The sequence below is a fragment of the Gekko japonicus genome, unplaced genomic scaffold, assembly GCF_001447785.1.
Source record: "Gekko japonicus isolate JY-2015 unplaced genomic scaffold, Gekko_japonicus_V1.1 scaffold859, whole genome shotgun sequence".
Classification (NCBI taxonomy): domain Eukaryota; kingdom Metazoa; phylum Chordata; class Lepidosauria; order Squamata; family Gekkonidae; genus Gekko; species Gekko japonicus.
In genome coordinates, this window is record NW_015167077.1 from 353,508 (window position 1) to 378,021 (window position 24,514).

The 24,514-nt window shown below is 44.8% G+C and overlaps 1 protein-coding gene across 1 annotated transcript in view; it reads right to left on the reverse strand.

The window, feature by feature from the left end:
* ELOVL2 (ELOVL fatty acid elongase 2) overlaps positions 1-24,514 on the reverse strand; it is a 67,426-nt gene that overhangs the window by 21,899 nt on the left and 21,013 nt on the right. The window contains exons 3-4 of the mRNA XM_015412797.1: positions 17,683-17,870; positions 352-429 (exon numbers count right to left, since the gene is read on the reverse strand). Coding sequence (XP_015268283.1) covers positions 352-429; positions 17,683-17,870 — 266 coding nt within the window. The remainder of the gene's footprint in view (positions 1-351; positions 430-17,682; positions 17,871-24,514) is intronic.

The following is a 24,514-nucleotide window of genomic DNA, read 5'->3' on the forward strand; positions in this document are numbered from 1 at the left end:
AGATCTGTCCTCGTAGGGGAGGGAGAGCTTGTACCTGAATAAAACTTGGTCTTAAAGGTGCCACTGGACTGTTTTGGACCGGGGGGACCGGGGGGAGCTCTGCAACTTACCTGGCTGCTTCTTGCTCTGACTGAGGGCTGCTGGGAGCAGGGGGTGGGGCTTGTTGCATGTGCCCGCCCCCTGGGCTCCTTACTGCCGGAGCTCCGCTCCTGTGCGCTCCTGCAGGAAATGACCCCTGGACACTAAACAAAATCCAGTGGACAGATTCTAAGGAGAAATGCAATGATGGAAGAAAATGGGGAAGGAAGATTATTCCTTTTCTTAAGCCTTGAACTGTTCCTTGTGCCTTACCCGAATGTCAGCTTCTCCCGCACTGGTGAGGTTCTGACACTGCAAGTTATAACCTCCTTCCCAAGAGGCCAGAATTAGCTGGAGAAAAACACAAACATCACTCTGAATAAAAATTCAATTCTCACTGCAATGATTAATTGTTCAGAAAATGTTTTTATATAACTTTTCATAAAACATTCCAAAGTAGCTTATAATGGCAGATAACATTTACCATTTCTTTTTTCTTTTTTTTAAAGAATCCAGATAGCAGCATGTAAAAATAATTGTCATCAACCAAGAACAAAACCAAAACAGCAGCTGCAGCCTCAGCAGAAAGGTCATAGAGTCAACACGATAAGCTCAGTTTCCCATGGTCTGGCAGAATGAGCATTTCTTGCCGCTGTGAGGGAGGCCAGCGGAGAAAGGGCCAGTCTCCCACCAAAGGGGCTTTCCGAAGTTCAGGGATGACTGGTGGGGAGGTCCGCCAGTCTCCCTCTATGGGTGTCTTCCGCTAGTGGGTGAAAAGTTTTTTGTTTCCTTTGGCACACCCCCAATAACCATTATTGGTCCTCCTCCCTGGTTTCTGGTGTTGCTTGTTTATGTGTTTTTACTGGATTGTTTTATAATTTTAAATGTTGTTTTTAATTGTTCAAAAATTTTAATGTTTTTAAGCGCACCACCTTGTAGACCCTGCTTGAGTGAAAAGGTGGCATAAAAATGTTTTAAATAAATAACGAGACGACCTTAAGCCTCATAAAAACCCATTTTGCTTCTAAAGGAGCTGATACCTGGATTGGAGCTTTGTCGACTGGAGGTTCATATAGGAGCAGTTCATACAGGAGGAGGAAGAAGAAAAAGAGGAGGAGGAGATTGGATTTATACCCCACCCTTCACTTGGAGTCTCAGAGTGGCTTACACTCTCCTGTCCCTTCCCCTCCCCACAGCAGACACCCTGTGAGGTAGGCAGGGCGGAGAGAGCTCTTTCAAGGACTGGTTTTGAGAGAACAGCTCTGAAAGAACTTGTGACTGACCTAAGGTCACACCAGCAGCTGCATGTGGAGGAGTAGAGAATCAAACCTGGTTCTCCCAGATTAGAGTCCGCACTCTTAACCACTACACCAAACTGAATCTTCTCAGGATTTTGATATGTGTCACCCAGCTGCACAGTAAAATAAGTCTCTGGGGGGGAAGTTACTCAGAGAAGTTTTGCCTTTTCCCCTTTTGTGCTAACCACAACAGCAAGTCTTAGTCCTCTGTACTGGCTACTGACATTGAAAAGAACAGCCATCCTCATGCCAACTAGGTGGCAAAGCACAGAGCCCCCGCACAAGTTACTGGAGTGCCATCTTAACCCTTTCCCATGGCTTTCCCCCCTATTGCATCAGTAATATTTGGAACTCTCAAACCATCTGGGTGAAGCAACTTCATGAGTCTTTTCTAACTGGTGGATGAGCAGGTGGGCAGGAGCCATGTGACTGGCCTCATCCACAGGCTTCCAAACATTATCACAGTGGGAAAAGCTACAACAGACTCACTAGTCAGGTCCTGCAGTAAACAGTAAAAACATAAGAGGGATCTGTAAAGGGAGGGGGACTGGTAGAAATTGCGACCCTCCGTTTCTGCAAATGTAAACATTGTTCCATCAGAACTCGGTGGTTTGATACAGGACACTTAAAACTCGCTCAAACTTTTAAAATCCTGCAATCTAAGCAAATGTTTTGCCCACTGACGAACATTCAGGGTTAAATCTGCATCTCTGTAAAATGCTGTTAAATGCTTTTCTTTTTAAGTATAAATGGATACAAATGACATAGTTTCCCTACTGGGGAGGTATACTACACTCTTAACCAACCACAAGAAATAAGATGTTACAAGTATTAGAAAAGGAATTTCATGAAACAGCAAAAAATTAACCAGTGACACCACAGGATAAACCTCTAAGTTAAAAGCCTGCCACTTTACAAAAGAAAAAAAATGTGTGATTTAACATTATGAACTGGTAAAAAACAATGTGTCTGAAATTTTAACCAATAGTCAGTTCAGCTCCAGCTGTATGATAACAAGCACATCTCAGACTATTCCTGGAAAGGGATTTTATTATTATTTTAAAGAGGTCCTGCTGTAGTAATCCTTGTGGCACTGGCCTGAATGCAAAGACCACTGAGGCTGGGAAACTACTAGAGGTACAGAATTCTCACTTCCGGTGACGCGCATGCTGGGGCGGGGTTCCCCCCGGGCCCCGATTCCCTGGCGTCTGGGAACGGAGCCTCCGGGGCGGGGGATTTCCGCCCTACCGGGGGAGTTGGCAGCCCTAGGGTGTGTGCATGTGGGTGCCCCTGTTTTCCCAGGCCGAGAAGCAGCAATGAAGTCTGTGGGACTATCTCCCCAACCCCTGGATGTGTTTGTCTCCTGCTTAGAAACTAACTGCCTCCAACATTATTTGCACTAATGCCCAAGCTTCTTCGCTGGTGTTTGATAGCCTAATAGATAACATTGAAGATGCTGGCCTTGATCTATGAAACCCTTGTCATATTGCAGCCACGGCCTCCTTCCCCACGTGCCTTACGACAGCTGCAAGAACCCTTTTGGCGAGGCCATTCATTTACCAAGTCCATCTAACAGAGGCATGCATTATTGGTAACAATATGACTTGTCTTGGAACTTATCCCCTGGAAGCTTCCTGAAACACATGTTGGAAGTACACTATATCTCTGGAGAGTTAGAGGGAGACCCAGTTCCTTGGTCCTCTTTATCAAGTTCTTACAACCTTGGCCATCTTTCATCAGCTTTCATAGTTGCTGTTTTGAAAGCAGTTTATCAACTCCAAAAGGTAATGGCACATCTTGTACAATTCAGGACAGGATTTGTGTGTGTGTTTGTGTGTGTGTGACTGCCAGGGCCGTAACTGATATTCCCCCCATCAGCAATTCCTTACTCTGGCTCTTTGGCTGCAGTTTTTCACTTGTTCTCTCCTTGGAATCACAAGACAAATTTCCTTCTGGAGAGGCATCTTGGGACTCGGCTCTAAGCAGGGGGGTGAGGGGTGGGGAGGCTGTTTAAAAAAATATTTCAGGAACTGTCATTTAACAAAACAAAAAGCGGTGACCGCCAGCAATTCTGCTTTTTCCCCCTGCATCGATGGTCTAACTAATAGTAGACTTTTACCCCTTTTTAATAAAGAAAAGAGACAAAAGTTAAACAAGGGGTTCAGAAGGGTCTCACCCTGCTCGGGGTTGTTCCATGAGATTATTTAAAAGCTGTGTGCTCAGTGAATAGTGGTAAGCGGAAAATATTGTTTATTTTTTAGCGTCTGGAAACGTTTTGCGGCTAAAAGGGAAAGGAGCCATTTTCTGTAGAGCGAAAAATTAATCCCATCTTCCAAGTTGGAAGACAAACTGAAAACAAACTGACAAGAACGTGCAGCTGTGGAATCAGCATCCACCCATTCTACTGGAGGCTGCACAGCTTGAGTGAGACGCTGGACTGTTCTGGTCCAGCTTTTTGGCATCAAGATGCTATTTTACTCATCTACAGAGTTAATGAAAGGGCTCATTGTCTGACACTGTCCCTTAAATGTCAAACGCCATCTAACAAAACAGTCCAGAGTGTCTGCTGTGTCCGGATGAATGCAAGGGAAGGCAGATGGGAAGAGCCAACAGGACAGTTCTGCACACTGACCAACACATTTCCAAGAAACTGGAGGAGCACAGATTTCTTATGCGTCAGCACAGTCTCCATATCATTTGACTTGTTCACCGGGTGGCAAAGAGGTCAGGAAGTCAATCAAAGAGGCTGAGGGAGGGTTGTCTGTCTAGAAAATACAGCTGCAAAAGGGAAATTTTGGGTAGGGTTGCCAAACCCCCAGTCCGGGCGGGTGTTCCCCAATTTTCTGGCTGGCAGGGGAAATCCCACCCCCGAGCGGGGACACTGCCGGGCAACGCCCCCCTACATGATGAGGTCACCCAGAAGTGACATCATCGCCGCCATTGGGGGGGTAACACTAGTTTTTGGGCAAACTCTATGGCTTGGAAGGCAACAAACAGGACCCGGGCGCACCCCGCTGGATCAAAGATAGGACCGGGCAGCCCTAATCTTGGGCTTGTCTTCTGCCAAACACCCACACACACAGAGACACACACACTGCTTGTTACATGTTACCTTCATGCCAAGATTTGGCTTCTGTGGTTGTAAAGAGCTGCAACACTGACATCCTCTCTTTTCATTATTTCCCTCAGCACCAGCTTCAGTTTCCTAACAGTTCAGTACACCACCATTGGTTTCTCACATAGGCGCATTCCCACACAGCCTGATTTTCACTCTCCCCCAGTGCAGAACTGCTTTGCTCAGCAGACAGTTGTTTAAACAGACAGTTAAATCAGTCACAGATCCTATTAAATCAGTCATAAAAATAAATCCTGTTTTTTGGCCCAGTGTAGATGTCGCGTGAAACCATGGTTTAGTTAAAACTAGTACAATTTGTTATGTTCTGAGTTATTGTGTTTGAATATGGTATCGTAATCCTTGCATTACTATTGGTTGAAGAATAAAGATGGTTCATTGGTCCTAACGCCACACTAAAAGCAACCAAACACATGGCTCCGCTTAGGGTCAATCAAGCCTATGGTATGGAGTTACAATGTTTTTTGTTTTCACTGTGCAATGGTATAAATATAGAGAAACTGCAAGCATTGTTGTTTGAGTCCTGAAGCAATGTTGAATAAAGGTTTTTGTTAATGGTTCATCGTCTCCTGCCTCAATACTTGAAATTGGCGACGAGGATGGGATTGCCTGGTTCCAACTGACTGAAATCACTCTCCGCTCAGCCGAAATCACTAAGGGCGCACAGAGAGACGTGACACGGTCATGGCTGCCAAGAGCCATATCGAACCGTTTGACCCAAAGGTTGGCAACTGGGAATCCTACCTCGACCGTTTCGAATGCTACCTCGTAGCTAATGGTATTGACAGAGACGATGTTCGCCACACCACTTTCCTAAGCTCGCCAGGCCGTATTTGACATTGCTCAGGATCTAGTGGCTCCGTCTAAAGTCTTAGAGACTCCCCTCAGCATCATCAAGACGCGGCTCAATGAATACTTCAAGCCAAAAACGTCGGCTGCCGTGCATCGGTGTGCGTTCCATCTACGGAACCAGAAGGAAGGCGAGTCCGTTACCGAGTATGTCGCCGTGCTGAGGAGAGCTGCCCGCTGAGCCAGCAGTCACTGCTAGGGGGTTCCTGCCTCCGCCTGCCTCGCCGGGTCTACACAGTGGGCTGCCGCCCAACCAGAACACGGGGGCTCGTAGCCAGGTAGGTGAGCCAACGTTTGGCCGCACGGACTCTGAGTCTTTGCAGGACAGCGAGGAGCCCGGTGAGCCCCAGGGACAAATGCAGACACCCTGGCTTAACTGAGGCTTGCTCCCTGAAACCACCCTAGCTGCACGGTAGCCTGGGATGACAACTGTGTCTCTGCGGGGGAGGTGGGCGGAAAATCGGGAGTGATGAAACCAGCATCGGTTGGAGCAAACCAAGACTTGAATAGTCTGCAATCCAAATCCTGATTTCAAGCGTAGGCCATACGTTAACATAAATCATGGCTTGGCTTGATTTCTGAACCATGTTTATGGCTTATATTTCCCCTAGTTCCTCTTTTCATGTGGGTCTTCTTGTGAGACTTTCACTGAATGCTGATCCTGTTCTCACCTGAATATTACCCCTTTCAGGTGGATATAGAGTTGCCAGGTCCCCTCTGGCCACCGGCGGGGGGATGGGGGGTAGGGTTGCCGGATTCTGACTGGGAAACTCCTGGACATCTGGGGATGAAGCCTGGGGAGTATAGGGTACAATGCCCATAGAGTTCACCCTCCAAAGCATCCATTTTCTCCAAGGGAACTGATATCAGTGGTCTGGAGATGAGCTGTGATTCCTTTAGACCTCCTAAGTCCCTGGAGTACCGAGAGGCGCAAACTGAGTATGAATGACAGCTCAAGGCCTTTGTGTTGAAGCAATCGGTTCAGGACTGCAACCTGAAAGTGCAATTTTGAACATCTGTGCCCTGTATTAAGACACCATAATGTCTTTGCTGCATCTGTAGGGCAACAAGGGTTGCCAGCTCCGGGTTGGGAAATTCCTGGAGATTTGGGGATGGAGCATGGGTAGCTGTGGTGCAATGTCTTCTTTTACGATACTTTGCCACCATAGCTGACAACGGACAACTCTTAAGTGCTTATGCAATAGTGAAACTCACGTTAAAACTTTGCTGCTTTGTATACTTTTTTTTTTTAGTAACAGAAAGGCCAGGCAGACATTTCCTAAATTAAATAAATAAAATGGCAACTCATGAGAGTCGGGGCATGGATCAGACTATCTCCTGGGTATTAGGTTACTATAGAACTCTGACTAACAGCAAAACATCTTGATATTTAGTTTAATGGGGGAAAAGCTCTTCCATTCAGATGGCCCAATTAAGAAGCTTCTGTTGTAATGCAAGTAAATGACCTCTGCTCTACAATCAAGTATAAATAGACTCTGCTCATAATGACAGCTTTGTTATGGAAAAAAAAAATCCAACCCTTGACTATCTGAGGCAGAATGTAAGATGGAAGACAGACAAATGTGAGGGAAGCCAGCTCTGAATGCTGACTTGGTCAGGGCCGAACCAGGCCAAGCTCTGATGCCGATGCCTATGTACAGGTGAAATGCAAGAACAGACACTGACGCAACCATTGCTATTTAACGGAGGCATCTGATCCTCCATGCAATCACAGACTGTCTCATTAACTATTCTATAATACTGGCAAATTAGGAGACAGACAGACAAGCATTGAGTTTAGGATTAAAATACTGGTAGCATTCTAACAAGTGGAGCTTTTACGTTTGAAAGCTTATACCGTGGAGATCTTGTTGGTGTTTTAAGGTGCTACTGGAGTAGAATCTTACTCCTCCACTTCAGGCCAACACAGCTACCCACCTAGAGATGCCAGCCTCCCCTGCAATCACAGCTCATCTCCAGACTACAGAGATCAGTTCCCCTGTAGAAAATGGATGCTTTGGAGGTTAGACTCTAGGCTATTGTATTGTTCCTCTCCTCCCCAGGCTCCATCTGCAAATCTCCAGGTGTTTCTCAACCTGTATCTTTCAGCCCTACTCCCCCCATCTCCTGCTGGTGGCCGGGGGGACACGGCAACCCTATTCAGAAAGCTTACGGGGCAGCATAAATGGGTGCTATTTTGTTGGCATCATTCAGTGTTTTATTTTCTTCTTAGGAGGGTGGCTCAGTAACAAACACCCACCTTTCGTGCAGCTTATGTCAAAGAATATGTTTTACATTTCTATGATCTGGAAAAGGGTCTAACTACTCGAAGCAACTGCTCCAGATTAAGATGGGAAATAATAGCATTAGAAGGTTCAGCCGCTTATCGTAGAAATACTCTAGATAAATGTATTCTTTCCAAGTTTCCCCACCGTACGGATTCCCAGTTATCTGCTGCTGTTAAAGCAGAAATGGTTAGGGAAAGAATTCAGCCAGCGAAGTTTTTGCTGGCACGGAATGATGCTGTGGGTAGCATGTTGCACGGGCTTCCAATCCTGCTAGAAAAGACTGGCAATCCATCCCCGGACACTCCCTCCAGCACAGTTATCCTCACTTCCCTTTCCTTGGCAGGTATAAACCCACAAGAATCCATGTCAGTTTCAATCACAATGAAAGAAGAATTAAGGTAGGGGATAGCACGGGTGATCTGGAGGACTTTTCTTTCCTACTCCTTCATATTTCCCACTTCAGCAACAACGGTGGGGCATTAAGGAAAGATGAATGTAACACTAAAGAAGCGTAATCTATGCTTTTAATATTTTCATTGAATGGCTTGAAAGCGGGCCTAGACAGGCCAGCTGAGAGAGAAGATACAGCAGCATCCAGAAATAGGCAGCACGTCAGACTCTAAGACCAACCATGACAACACGTTAAATATACAATCCGTGCGCCAAGTATAAACACTCGAACGCAGCAAGCATTAGATTAGCTCCTGGGCACTAGAGAGACCTGCACACGCTGCATAGGCAACTGTAGATCTGTGTCTGGGAGCTAATGTGCATTCTGCCCTGCATTCCATTGAACCCGACGGATTTATCAGCTGACACAGACAGGAGCCACTTCCTTATTTGTTGCATTTACGTCTGACCTTTCTTTCCTTATCGAACTCCAAATGGCATGCGCAGGGTTCCCAAGGGGTCTTCTCTTCCATTTCATGTTAGTTGCATTCGGCACCCTCCAACCACACCATGGGACTATAGCTACTCCTGGGGCCCCTACTCATGCACAAGAAACAGGGACAGAGCCAGACTGGGGCAAAGAGAAGGGAGATGTCTTTGGAGTTTTTCAAATAAGTTACTCCTTCCTTACTGAGATTTGCCTCAGAGACTTACAGTGCAATCCTATGCCCTTACCCCAGTCAGCCATGAAGCGAATGGGCTTAGAAGGGTATAACTCGGCCTAGGATTGCACTGCCAGACCTCCGAAGGTGCTGCAGGAATTGTCTACGCGGAAAAAATATTTCGTGATTAAGTCTGAGCACCGATGTTAAACAGAAGGCCTGTTTTGTCCTGCACAGAAGAGTGTTGCTTCTGTTTCAACTGGGTGACGACGGAATGGGCCGGAGCACAGAACTAGCAAACCAAAGTGGCGGTGGAAACGAGGTCTGCATTTCTGCTTTGCCCAAGAAGTTTGAGAACTTACCGCTCCAGAGCTCCTGCAGACTGAAGCCCTGCTTTCTATGTAGGTTGCCTATTTTTAGATGATCTTGGAAGAGCTGCGGTTTAATCCATGCCTTTAGATAGGCCACTGAGATATAAGATGGCCAGGACTTAAGGACTCAAGTGGCCTGGAGACCTCAGGTACTTGCGAGCTACAGAAGTTACATCCAAAACGTGGCGACTGTCTGTAGCCGCAAGGGAACATTAACAATTTGACCCACATGGCATGCAGAAAACATCTAGGATTATGGAGCTTGGATGCTCCAAGCTGGATCGGCTCCAAGGGTTTTCTTTGGGGAGAGGGGTTGGGCAGAGAGTTCCCATGGGCCCCCTTCTCTGCCTACGACCAGGACCCACCGGCTCATGCAGCACTCTCCATCCCCACCAATGCTCCCTCGAAGCTGTGGAGTCTCGTGAGCAAAAATCCTACTTTTTGTGAGCTCGTGGCACTGAAGTTGTGAGCGAGCGATTTGGCTGCTGCATAAATCAGTTTGCTCTGGAGCCATCCTTCCTGAGCTAAGACAAACGTGTGAGCCGGAGGCTAAAAAAACTGTGAGCTAGCTCACACTAACTCAGCTCAGAGGGAACACTGATCCCCACCCATGTGCCCCCCCTTGCCTGTGTGTCCTTCCCACCACCTGCATTCACAGCTGCCAACACTGCCTGTATGCCCTTTGCCTGATGGCATCAGGCAGTGCACACAGTTGGAGATGATGCTGTCAGGAGCACCACTACCATGCACCTCCTATATGTTCTTTTCCCAACAATGCTGGGCAGCCTGTTTACCTAGGAGCACAGGTAGTGGAGTGCTTATGAGCAGGTGGGGGAAGGGTAGGCAGCAGGTGAGGCATGTGGATGGAGAGTGGAAGCAGTGCCCCCCAAGTCCTGAGCCCTGGCAGCTGCCCTATATTAGGGAACGCTGATGCCAGCCCTGTTGTCAGTGTTCTTCCTTCCTCCCTTCCCTCACAGGGACTCAAGGCAGATTACAAATTGTGAGTGAGTACAATCAACAAAGTGGGACATTTGCCCTGACCTGGACAGCCCAGGCAAGCCCGATCTCGTCAGATCTCAGAATCAAAGCAGGGCCAACCCTGGCAAGTACTTGGAAGGGAGACCTCCAAGGAATACCGGGGCTGGGATGCAAAGGCAAGCAATATCAAGCCACCTCTCTGAAATGTCCTAACCCCACTAGGGTTTGTCAGAAGTCATCATGACATCCAGGCATGCAAGCACATACACACACACAAAATACAAAAAAAAACCCCAACTAAAACAAAATGGGACATTCAATAATTAACACATTAGGATATTAGAAGTCTTGAACCACCAGGAAGAAACAGAAGCATAGCGTAAGTATTCATATGACACATTAAGTGGTACCGAAATAATATAATAGGATCCTGCTTACAATACACTATACGCAGTAGTGTAGATCACAAGTCACCATCGTTTATCCAAGAAAGTTTGTGAACCGTTTTGTACGGTGCAGCCTTATTACCTGCGCAGAAATGCCCTCTTGAACAGTTCAGTTTTGCAAGAGTTTGTGAAAGGCAAGGTGAATGGGAGCTTCCATGACCTCCTTGGGCAGGCCATCCCATGAGGCAGGAGCCACGATAGAGAAAACATGTGTTATCTGTCCACAGTCTTGGCTAGCTCTATACATTTGGGCATTCAACACCTGCATAGAGAATTTTCAACACTGTCGAAGAGTGTAATGAAATTTAGAGACTTACTGTAAAATATATATTAATAGGAATGCACATGCGCACATGAAGCTGCCTTATACTGAATCAGGCCCTTGGTCAATCCAATGAAGTCAGTATTGTCTACTCAGACTGGCAGCCGCTCTCCTAGGTCTCTTTCACGTCACCTGCTGGAGGCATTGGGAATTGATCCTTGGACCTTGTACATGCCAAGCAGATGTTCTACCACTGAGCCACGGACCCTTCCCAACTGCAACTGGTTATTAAGTTCAATATGAAATTGGGAGCCATAGATTTTTGAGCTCATGAAATGTATAGAAAGGGCCAGGAACACAGGACTGGATCCAGTGGTACACAAACAGAAAAAGAAATCTACTCAGTGTAGATCCACTTGCAGGAGCGACTGCACAACAAGATCTTGTACAACCAATCTCACTCCCATGCAAATGTGCTCATATATACAATGACCTACACACAAGGCCTTATGCAATGATCTTCTCCCTCTTCCATCCTGTACCTTAGGGATCCCCTTGGAGACTGGGCTGCTTGGGTCACTTCCTGAAGCTCCAGCATCGATTGCTCGGTGTCTTGCGCAAGCGGAAACACAAATACTGATATGATTAATTTGACTTAGTGCAAACAGCTCCTGCGGTCTTTCTCCTGTGCTTCTTCTTGCACAAGTGCTCCAGCAGAAGTGGAAATTTTGTGCTTTATCCAAACAATAAATCTTTTATTCTACAAGGGTATGACTTAACAGATTGCAACAAGGTGGAGGGGCAGGGTTGGAGTGTGCGTGTGGACAGGAAACACAACTGGGTTGTTCTTTCTCTTACTGTGTTTGCAGTTAATGCATAAGCAGGGCTACTGAGAGCCACCATGGGGCCCCCATACAAAAATTCCAATTGGGCCCCCCCATGTGACACTAATCCAAACCAAATATCATAAGAAAACGAACAAATCACTTGGTTCACCGTTACCATGAATCTATAGTAATACAAGAATTGGCCTTCCTGTCAATGTATGGCCCTGTTCACACGCGGCATTTGCAGTGGGAGAGGCACAAATGTTGGGCAGAGTATACAGGCGTGATCACAAGGTCACATCTGGAAGCGTAGCACACCCATCGCCGACCCATAGCATCCTACCTAAGTGTGATCGCTCAAGTGCACTCTTGACATGCGCCGAAAACACGCGCTGACAAACAAAACCCCACTTTGCCACCGCGGTGTCTGATCATGTTCTGGTGCGTTAATCTTGCACTGCCGCAAAAAGCCACGCCTCCCCCCCCACGTTATCTGGCACCTGTGACCGGGGCCTTTATTTATTTATTTACATCACACCTTTCTCCCCAATGGGGACCCGAAGCAGCGTACACCATTCTCTTCTCCTCCATTTTATCCTCAAAACAACCCTATGAGGTAGGTTGGGCTGAGAGTGTGACTGGCCAAAGGTCACCCAGCAAGCTTTCATGGCAGAGTGGAATTTGAACCTGGGTTTCCTAGACCCTAGTCCTACACTTTAACCACTACACCAGACTGATAGGCATAACTCATCAGAGAATAACGCTAGGAGACTCAAAATTGGCCACCAGCTTCAGGATGATTGTGGGAGTTACAGGGCCAAAATCGAAAGGCATGAGGAAATAAATAAATCCTGGCCCAGGTGAGACAAATGACCACCACCCAACGCTACACCTGATCTTAGCTAAAAGACTGAAAAGCAATACCACCACCCAATGCTAAGGGTCTCTGTGGCAGGCATAACTCAGAAAATAACACTACATGTTTGAAAACTGGCCACTGACGCCAGAATGATGATGGAAGTTGGCAGTGCCAAAAATGAAGGGAACTGGAACACCCTGAACCAAGTTATCTTCATGACAGGCAACATGTAATAAGAGAGCTTTTAAGCAACCTGTCATGTGTCTCTAAGACTCAGATCTCCAACCCACCAGCACAATAACGATTTTGCCTGAACTGAGAGTTGTAATTTCTGTTCCACATGTATAGGGATGGGTATGAACTGGCTCACGAACTTTTGTTTGTGATGAATTTTGGCTGGTTCACGGTTCACAAACTGCAGCCTGGCCACAAACCGCCACAAACTTTTAAGACAGTTCATGGAGATTTGTGGGTTCATGGGGAGCAAAAAAAAGGGGAGGTTCCAACCCCTGCTTTTTCCTCCCCACAAAAGCCGCCAAAACAGCTGAATGGCGGGAGCAGGATGCTCTCAACCACTCAGCTGTTTAGATCAGAAACGGCTGAACTGTGGGGGCAGCCCACTCCTGCGGCTCAGCTGTTTTAGGTTCTGAACAGCTGAGCCTGCTCCCGTGCATACCTGTTCAAAGAGATTCTCTTGGGCAGCCAGTCCCTAGGGCTCACTGCCCAAGAAAGCCCCTTTAAACAGCTGAGCCACGCAGGGCAGCCGTTTAAAAGGGCTTTATTGGATTCAGGTCTGAGCCATTTAAACCAAACAGCGGAGTGGTGCTCTGCTGCTCAGCTGTTTGATTTAAATGGCTGGGAGCCATTTAAACCCCTGCTTTCTACTCCCCACAGAAATCCATGGAGAACAGAAAGCAGTGGTTTAAATGGCTCAGGGCTATTTAAACCCCTGCTTTCTGCTCCCCATGAAAAGCAGTTTTGCAAAAAGCAGCGGGGAGCATTGAACCCTTACAAACCGGTTCAATTCGTGAACCAACCTCCCCATTCATACCGCAAAATTCAGTTCATGCCCATCCCTACACATATATAACCAGTAAAACAGATTAATGTTCCATTACCATGCATGTAAAGGGTGGAGGAGGGGGGGAAGCATCCTTTTGCTATTTTGTTAAATCATGGGGAAATATTAACCCCCCCCCTTTCTGTTCATATTATTAACAAAGTTTTGCTACTATACTACTCTTAAGTACATTCTGTCACCAAGCAGGATACAGATGAGAAGGTCTTGAGACCAAGAAGTGAAAATAAAGGGGGGGCATGGAAAAATTAGATGGAGTGAGATAGAAATGAATTAGAAAAGTTTGGAAAAGAAGGAAATGTCAGCTATGCTGCCATGATGTTTATGGGCGAGAGTGCATCTGTTTGACCTGTGTACCAACTGCTGCCGCATTCCTTCGATTCCCAGCTTTGGCTTTAACAGCCTGGGGCCCCATTCTCCCGCGTGGGGGAGTCAGGCCGATTGGCCTAGGAGTGGGGGGGGGTGCATACGAATACCCTATATCCCATTATGCTTCCCGGGCCCCGATTCCGCAGGAGCAGGAATCGGGCCTTGAAAGCGGGGGGAAATCCGCCCCCCGGGGGGATTTGGGAACCCTAGTATAACCTCATGATAAACGTGTACTCCTTTTGTTTGGCTGTGGAACCTGACAGGAAAGAAATTAAGGAAAAGAAAAAGACTGTTTCTACTGCTTTGCAAGATCTGGCTGAGCTGGGAGCAAGGAAAGCAAGAGAGAAAAGCTAGGCTATTATAGAAAATGGCCTTGGTTAGCAGGCTGCAGGCTGACAATTAGTGTAGCAGCCATCAGCCATGGTTGGTTCTCCATGGCTGGATCAGTTGATGGGTTTAGAATGATCTGTTAGGCAAGTTTGCTTCAGCCCTGGAGAAAAAGAAGTCTAGCCAATACAAGAGTGCCTTTTACTGTGCTCAGACTTCCTTGTGCCCCTAGTGTCTGCAGCCAGAACTGCATTAAAAATAAATGGAAAGACCTTCCGGTGGAATATGATACTAGCTCTCCCGCTGACACCCCCTCCCCCCGAATTTTGTCCCTCCAGCCCCCTTTTGTCAGCGACCCTGTGCTCAAGAGAAACCAGAATGCAGTTCAGTGACTAAAGCCAAGGTGGCAACAATCTATTTAGGAGGATTCTGGAGACAGAGCAACTCACATTCCACCACTTCATGGGTGACAAGGTACAAGGGAAGACTGAACGCCTGTGCTTTCTTATAGTTGCACAGAAAAAGAGAGAACTGCAAACACAACTTTCTTCCAACTCAACTGGTATTTGTTCACAGAAATAGATATTACAGATGATGTTTTCTGGTGAGACGCAACACTGAAGAAATTATTACACCAGTACCAGCGGAACAAACAATTCTTCTAACCATGGGCTCCAGTCCTTAGTATGAAGAATTTTTTTGTTCTCATTCAGGGTTCACAAATTTTGCCTAAGCTCATTAACCAAAGTATTAGTAGTAGTGCTTGATGCCCTTCCCTCCCCCACCTCTGAGCCCCCCAGCAGACACAGAGGACTTGGGGAGGGGAGCATTCTTTTATGTGTTTTCTAGTCAAAACGGGCCTTTGCAATAACAATTCTATGTGGTCTTTCCAAAGGCAACACTACAGATCCATTTGTTTTTCTGACTAGTTTAAACGTAATAAAGAGAGGAACCCAAGTGCTTTACATAGGTAAAGGTAAAGGTAAAGTTTTCCCTTGCTCAAAAGCCAGTCGAGTCCGACTCTAGGGTTGCGGTGCTCATCTCCGTTTCAAAGCCGAAGAGCCAGCGCTGTCCGAAGAAGTTTCCGTGGTCATGTGGCCGGCATGACTAAACACCAAGGCTGTTACCTTCCCACCATTTATCTATTTATCTAGTTTCAATTTCTTGCTTTCCAACTGCTAGGTTGGCAGGAGCTGGAACTAGAGATGGGAGCTCACCCCATCATGCGGCACTCGGGTCTCGAACTGCTGAACTACTGACCTTCCACAGCCTGCAGTTCAGTGTCTTAACCACTTGAGTGGTTAAGTGGTCTTTCCAAAGGCAACACTACAGAACCATTTGTTTTTCTGACTAGCTTAAACGCAATAAAGAGAGAAACCCAAGTGCCTTATATACATACATAAAACTGGGGGATTATGGGCATACAGATCTGGAAGTCACCTGAAGGTCACCCCCCCCCCAATTGGATTCTTTCTTTGCATGGATGCAGGCTGCTCCCAGACCACAGAGATCTCAGTTAACAGCCTGGGGGTTATAACAGATCCAACACTATTAATGGAGAAGCAAGTTAATACACCTGCAAGGAGGCATTCTACCATCTTCTTTGAGCCCAGAAGACAGCACTCTACCTTGACTCAGCTGATCTGGCGATATAGATCGGTCCTGTGGTTAATTCGAGGCTAGACTACTGTAATGTAGTGTACATGGGTATGCCTTTAAAGACAGCTTGGAAATTCTAGTCAGTGCAGGACACAACAGCCCGGTTACTATTGGACACCAGGTGGAGCAAGCATGTCACACCCATTCTACAGATACTCCTTTGGTTACTGACCAGTTACCAAGTTCAAAGAAAGTTTCTGGTTATTACCTACAAAGCTCTGAATGGCCCTAGACCCCCCCCATCCCTGCAGGAACCCCTCCCCCACTATGCTCTGCTGTACCAGCTCCACTCATCTGACCAAAGCCTTCTAAAAGTGCCACCCTGCAAATGGGCACGACTGGCAGCTGCCTGTCCATGTGTGTCCTCAGTGGTGGCTTCCAACTTATTGAGTTCAGCAAGGTTCCCCCACTTCTACCATTCTGCAGAATGGGCTGACCGGTAATGTTCAAGAGGACTTTTTAAAAAGCAGATTAGCACTCCAGTCAAATGGAACAATTCAGGAGGGCATCCTTGTTAACTGAACAGGACTGTAGTTCACTGCAATGACTACAGCAGGCATCAGTAGTTTTTACTGCATTGTCTTTACCTTGTAATCCACTTCCTGTATTGTTTATAGTATATCTTGCCTTAGATAATGTGTTGTTCACATTCTTCTCTAATTCTGTAATCCTAGTCCTATTTGCATCGTCCATTGGCTATTTTATTCTGCTGTCTGATTGCAGTGCTTATTTCCCGCAATCTCCCTTGAATCTCAGTGAGAAACATGGACTATAAATAAAGCAGATAACTAAATAAAAACCTAGGGTGTCCCCTGAAAACTGCAGGAGCAATTGTGATGCAAACGTTCAGGAAGGAATAATTTAAACAAAGACCACCTAGATAGCTAAGCAGATGAGCCAAGACACATTACACTGGGGATCCCGAACGTGGTGCCCATGGCACGATGGCGCCCACTGACGCCTTTTCTGGTGCCTGCCAAGTGTTCTTAGGAAGTGGGTGGGGCCAGGTAGGGCTTTTGCTCAGCAAGGCTTCTGATTGGAGATTCGGTTGGCTGTGCCGATTTTTTAAAATGTTGCTTTGGCAGCAGCTGCCACCACAGCACAAGGATCTGCACTGTGTTGCTGAAATTAAACTGTGGCCATCACTTTGTGTCTGCCTCCACCTCCAGTGGCAGCCATTTTGTTGCTGTGCCCACCATGCTGTGTAAGAATTTTAAATGTGCCCACAGGCTCAAAAAGGTTGGGGACCCCAATGTTCCCTCTAGGCTGAGTTAGTGTGAGCTAGCTCAGTTTTTCTGCCTCTGGCTCACACATATTTGTCTTAGCTTAGGAAGGAGGGCTCCAGCGCAAACTAATTTATGCAGTAGCCAAACCACTCACTCACAACTTTAATGCCAGTATTTTATTTTATTTTTATTTGATTTATATCCCGCCCTCCCCGCGAAGGCAAGCTCAGGGCGGCTTACAGTCATACATATAAAAATACATTATACAAATACTAAAACAGATAAAACAGTTAAAACCACAACAAAATGCTAGCAGTGCAAGTAAACAATGGCGGCATTCTTTCGGCATCTAGATATAACAATCGCCAGATATAACAGTAGCTCACAAGGTAGAATTTGTGCTCACAAGACTCCACAGCTTAGAGGGAGCATTGGATCCATGCATTACACCTACAATCACGGAATATAAAAGGTTTTTTAAAAGTGAGGACTACCAGCCGATCTGACTTGGGAAGAAAACAAAACTCTTAGCAAATGCCAGTCATTTTAACTCAGAATAGTGCTGCAGCTAAAGAGACTTACCTCTACAAGCATGTACAATGAAAGCATCGTGACTCCCAGGTTATATACAATAAGGAGACCCCTGAGTGAAAAAGCAGGCCTGTTCTTCATGAATGTGGTGCCAAGCCATATCAAGAGCAGATATCCGACAGTCAGTAAAAAGGTAGGTAGGTAGGAATCCAGCATGAGCCATCCTCGGACCCTAGGATCTGAGAGAAACAAAATGAAATGTCAAGGAGTTCACGTGTGTGTTACGTATTTCTTTTTCCTGCAGCACAATCCTCCAATGAATGGCCTGAGCAATCTCCTGACAGCAACATATCCCCTACTCTTTGAATCCCTCTCCTATTGTTGTTGTCTCAACAAATGTCCACATTCTGGCTGCCAACCTCAAGGTAGCGTCGGGAGATCTCTGGCTATCACAACTGATCTCCAGGTGATAAAGATCAGTTCCCCGGGAGGAAACAGCAGCTTTGGAGGGTGGAATTTGTGACACTATATCCTGCTGAGCTCCCTCCCCAGGCGACACCCTCCAAACTTCCAGGCAGGGGTCATTTCCTGCAGGAGCGCACAGGAGCGGAGCTCCGGCAGTAAAGAGCCCAGGGGGCGGGCACATGCAACAAGCCCTGCCCCCTGCTCCCAGCAGCCCTGGGTCATGAGAAGCAAAAAGCAGCCAGGTAAGTTGCAGTGGGTGTTGCCTTCTGACACACTTCCGGTGATGTCAGGGGGTGTGGCATATGCAAATAAGTTATGCTAATGAGCTCCTGCACCTCTTTTTCTACGAAATGACCCCTGCTTCCAGGTATTTCCCAACCCAGAGCTGGCAACTCTAGCACATATTAGATCTCTCAACTGTTGAGAAAAAAAAACATTTAGTTGACTATCATCTGCCCCTTAAATCAGTTTATTATTAATTAACTAATTTTAATATACTTGCCTATTCCCAAGAAACCACCATGCCATATGAGAAGGGAAGGTCATCTTTAACACTTTTTTTCATTCCCTGTCACAGAAGTACACCCTCACTGACAGAGCTTCAAATGCTGTTCTTAACTGGGGTTGCCAGTCTCCTTGGGCTGCCAGGTGTCCCAGGGGGGTTGCCCACTCTAAGCCCCCCAACCCGCTGGCCTGGATCCAGCCGCTGGGGAGAACTCCTCCCCTAAAGTGCCTGAATCGAGCCAATGTGCTCAGTGCAATGACGTCACCCGGGGGGGGTGACATCATCACACCAGGCACGTCGTCAGGGGATGCTCTAGCATTCACCCTTAAAACTCAATGGTACCATAGAGTTTTAAGCCCGAATGCTAGAGCGTCCCTCGATGACGTGCCCGGTGTGATGACGTCACTTTCGGGTGATGTCATTGTGGTGCATGTGCATGAGGCTCCCAGACACACAGCCTCTCCCTCCCCCGCTGGATGCCAGGTAGGGACCTGGCAAACCTACAGTCCCCTGGAGGTACCTGGAGATCTCCCACAATTGCAATTGCTCTCCAGATGACCCAGATCAGTTCCCCTCAAGAAAATGGGTGCTTTGGAGGGTGGACTCTATAGCATTATACTCTCTGCTGAGGTCCCTCTTCTCCTAAAACCCTGCCCTCCTCTGGCTCCACCCCCCAAATCTCCAGGTATTTCCCAACCCTGAGCAGGCAACCATGTTCTTACCCCACAGTACCACTGATTCATATTTGTATAAGAATATTCATATTCATGGGTTTATTTATTGAGCATATACTGTTATCCCACCCTCCCCAAAGGCTAAGGGCAGCTAACGACATTTTTTAAAAAAAAGATTTTTATTGAGTTTTCCAATATAACGCATATTCTATAATATCATTTTGCGTTAATTATTCATCCATTTAACACCATTTTTAAATACTTCTAGGCAGCAACATAATCACTTAACAAGTACATTTTCCTTCTTATTCAAACATACAAGCATCCAATAATTGTATTGTTATTCTTTCTCACTCTTCTTTTCTTGAGACAGTCCACTATCCAAATTTATTTTACCATTTATACTTAAAGTTATCTCAGTCAAGTTTACATATTATCTTACTTCACTACCAAGGACACCAACCCAAAAACCAAAAAGAAAGAACCATACTAAAAAGTCATAATCTCTCATACTTATATCAAATAATGTAATTCAATTATTACTAACATAAGTAAATAAATCACCTTTTCAAACCCTAACCATTAACCTATATCAATTTTCTTAGATCTGCAACATCAGAATATAACTATACATAAATGAATTCATATATATTACTTTCATATCCACATTTCTTATCTTTGGCTTTGGCTTTGAATCCCACCATCAACATTTAACCCTAAACCATATCTTCTGCAGTCACTTTACTCCAATCTATCTAAACCTATTCCACACCTATTTATAATTCATGTTGGTTAGATCATTTCATTTAACACCAAAACAAATTTATAGATATTAAATAATCATATTATCATCTTTAACTTATAATGATTCATTTTTAAAAGACATTCTAAAATTAAAACAATATTACACATTGACATTGAAACAAAACCTGGAAACTGCCGCAGATCCCAAAATCTTGCCAATTATCACTACATACAAAGATCCGAGGCAGAACAATAAAGTTTGATTGACTAGAAATTGAGTAAGTGTTCAGACTCTAATCTGGGAGAACCAGGTTTGATTTCCCCACTCTTCCTTAGTTTATTTCAGCTCATATGACCAACTAGGAAAAAGGCCCGTTGTGGAAATAAATACAATGGCCTCTAGAAAGAGGCTCTGGGCAGGTGCCACGGCCTTGGACATTCAGTGTCAATTTGCTGTGGCGACCTCATCAGGGTAGAATGACACTGAGTCCACCATTTTCTCCACAGGAACTGATCTCTGCTACCTAAAGAACAGCTGTAATTTTGAGTGATCTCCAGCCCTCACCTGGAGATTGGCAACAATGGTTCCCTGGAGATTGGTTCACCTGGAGATTGGCAACAATGGGTATAGTTGGTTTGGAGGGCGGAGTCTATGTCCGAGGTCCCATGCCTCCTGAAACCTCACCCTCTCCAGGCTCCATCCCTCACATCTCCAGGAATTTCCCACCTGGAGTTGGCAACCCTATCTCCTTCCCAGCCAATCATCAACCTACCTTTATTTTCCCCTCACTCTTCAGCTTTCCACCCCCCACACACCTGCAGCCTCTCCCGTGCTCTGAAGCCCTGACTGCTACGTCACATTGGCTGTCATACGGGGGCCACCTCAGCAGCATATAAGGATACAGAGCCCACCATTTTCTCCAGGGGAACTGATCTCTGCCATCTGGAAAGCAGTTGTAATTCTGAGTGATCTCCAGCCCTCACCTGGAGATTGGACACATTTTACCTCAGAACAGCAAACTGTTTAGAATGTTAGACGCAAAAGCCAATCAAGTCGCATATGCAAACGACCTCTGTGTTCCATGCAAATAACCTCTGTGTTCTGACTGGCTATGCGGGGGAAGGAACAGCAAACTGTTTAGAATGTTGGAGGCAGGACTCAGGCAAAGCAGCCAGTGGATAGGGAGACCCTCTGAATGACAGATCAGAGAGTGAACTGATTTTGGAGCGTGTGGAATGTTCTAGAGAAGTGCCACCACCTTTTATTTATAAGGGAGATGGTCTCAAGCACATCCACAATATACAACATACATATAAAATACCAAAGTGAAAATTTAAAACTATACATTCAAATCTGGTTAAAATGTAAATAGTATAAAAGATTTAAAATATAAAACAGAACCAAAGATGCAGACCTTATCATAACAGCAATTATTTACACTTCAATGCTATTAAAATAGCTAAATATTTTACTACTGAAGCAGTAATTATTGGATAAGAGGTCACCCATGGCTCCAGTGGAAAGTGGTATTTGGATAGAAGTAGATATATCCAATATGACCGAAGAGTTAACCAATGAGAACAAAATAAAAGGAAATGTGTCAGCGTCTCAATCTCGCCAGAAGTGCAGGTACAAAGCCTATCTGAATACGGAGTTCATGAAAAACGTCTAATCAAGAGCCAGTTTGATGTAGTGGTTAAGTGTGCAGACTCTAATCTGGGAGAACTGGGTTTGATTTCCCACTCCTCCACTTGCAGCTGGTGGATGACCTTGGGCAAGCCATAGTTCTGCCATAGTTCTGACAAGAACTGTCCTTGAAAGGGCAGTTCCTGAAAGAGCTCTCTCAGCCACACCTACCTCACAGGGTGTCTGTTGTGGGGAGGCGAATGGAAAGGAGTTTGTAAGTCACTCTGAGACTCCAATCTCTTCTTCTTCTTAATAAAGAAAACCTCTCTGAAATAGCCAAGTTTCACAGGCCTTACGAAGGCCAGCAAAGATGTCTTCATTATGTTGTATGCTAATTTACTGCTCACCCTTTGCCTATATGGATGGACTGCTAACTTTCATTTCATTGTATCTGAGGAAGTATACATGCACACAAAAGCTTGCACCTTGAATAAACCTTTGTTGATCTTAAGATGTTAACAAAAAAATATGAAAATACAAGAACAAATAAAACTGATCAATAAAATTGGATTTAAGGTGGGGAAAAAGGTAAAATACCTTGACAAATATGAACGGTGTGTTATTTCAAAATAATTATATTAAGAAATGGAATGACATTTAAAAAGATATGTTGAGATGGGATAAATTGCAACTGTTTTTGTTGGGGAGGGTATCTGTAGTTAAAATGAATGTTTTACCCAGAGTGTTAATTTTGTTTCTGACAATACCTGTTTTGACAACTGATGTACCATTTAAATAATGGCAGGAAGATATTTCTAATTTTGTATGGCAAGGGGGGGGGAACATGAGTTAAATATAAGGTACTACAAGATGCAAAGAAAAGAGGAGGTCTGGGGCTACCTGATTTTAAACTGTATGCTGCTTGTTGTTTAGTTTGGATGAAAGAATGAATGTTGTTGAGAAATAATAGGTTATTGGAGTTAGAAGGTCACAATTTGAAATTTGGTTGGCATGGTTATTTGTGGTATGATAAACCTAAGGTCAATGTAGATTTTAAAAACCATTATATTAGACGTGCTATTTTAAGAATATGGAATAAAAATAAACCTAGTGTCAGCTGACACTTAGGTTGCATATGAAAACACCCTTGAGACTCTCTATACAAGAAGCATTTTATAGACAAGAAATGATAACTAAAGAGAAATGGTTAACATATTGTGACATACCAGATTTCTCTCAAGGGGATTGTAAAATGAAACAAAGAGATGATTTGATAGCAGAAGGAGACACTTGCCAATGGTTTTTTTAATGCACAATTATTAGAAAGGTATAAAGCAGATAAAAGATCTGCCTTACAATCTGAACAATCTGAAACTGAATTTGAAACAGAATTATGCACAAATGACAATTATATCTAAAATGTATTAATTCTTGTTGAAATTTGAAACAGAGAATGAATAAGTGAAAGAATCTATGATAAAATGGGCCCAAAACTCTGGATATAGTATACAAATGGAGCAATGGGAAAATATGTGGATGAAGGGCCTTACATTTTCATTGAGCTCTAGTAGACTTGCCAGTCCCCAGGTGGGATACATACAATCCACAATATTTAAATCAAAATGAACTATATTTCATGAAACAATCTTATAAACTCTATTATCCAAAATTCAAAGCTTCACAATATTTCAGCTCATCAGCACTCACATACAAATTGTAACATTAATATATCAATGTATGACAGCCAACAACTGATGTAGAAAATTATATAAACACTTATGCCCACTGTGTATGGCTTCCAAAATTATAATACAAATCAGCAGTAATGTAACTTGATCTTGGCTATGGGAAAAGGCGGCCGATGTTCCTCATTTCATTCCAACAGTCCGATGAGGGAAACCCGGCCCCCAGACGTCCCCCCACATGACCATCACCGATGCACTGATGTCACTTCCGGAAGTGATGTCATTGTGTCAGCAATGTTAGGGGCAACGCTTTACTTTTTAGGCAAAACTCTATGGTTTAAGCTGTTTTTACCATAGAGTTTTGTCCAAAAAAGAACAGCATTGCCCTGACATCGCCAACACAATGTCGTCACTTCTGGAAGTGATGTCAGTGTGTCACCGACATCCCTGCCCACCCCAGAACACCCCCCAAATCCCTCTGCCAGCAGGAGGAAGGCACCTGGCAACTCTAAACTCTGATCTTAAAGAGATTTTTATAAAATGATGTATCAATGGTATATGTCACCAGACAATTTAGTGAAAATGTATAATAATATTTCAAATGCATGTTAGAAATGTGATCAAAAAGAAGGGACATTCTGCCATTTATGGTGGACATGTGACAAAGCCAAAAAAATTGGATACAAATTAATATACAATTGAAACCAGAGGTTTTTGTTTTGGGACTAATGGACAGACAGCTAGAAAAAAGTCATGGAACTTTATTTCTATATATGACAAAGGCAGTGAGACTATTATAAGCACAAATATGGAAAAGTTTGACATCACCCATAACAGAGGATTGATTGGTGAAGATGATGGAACTTGCAGAGATGGCTAAACTTACTACTTTGATTAGAGAAAAGACATTATCTACATTTATTGTTAAGTTGAAACCCCTTACAGACTTTTTGCATGAAACAGAGAAAGATGAAACGATGATATGCTAATTTGAGGATTATGGGGGGAATTAGATAATAGAAAAAAGAGAGCTCTTTTTGGTAATTATCGAGTAAAGTGTGAAGTTTGCAACGTTATGTATATTTGTTGAGGAGAAAATCAGAAGCCACTTCTTTATATTCTTTCTATTTTTTCCTCATCTCTTTTTCTTTTTAATCTTCTTTTCTTTGTTTTCCTTAACTTT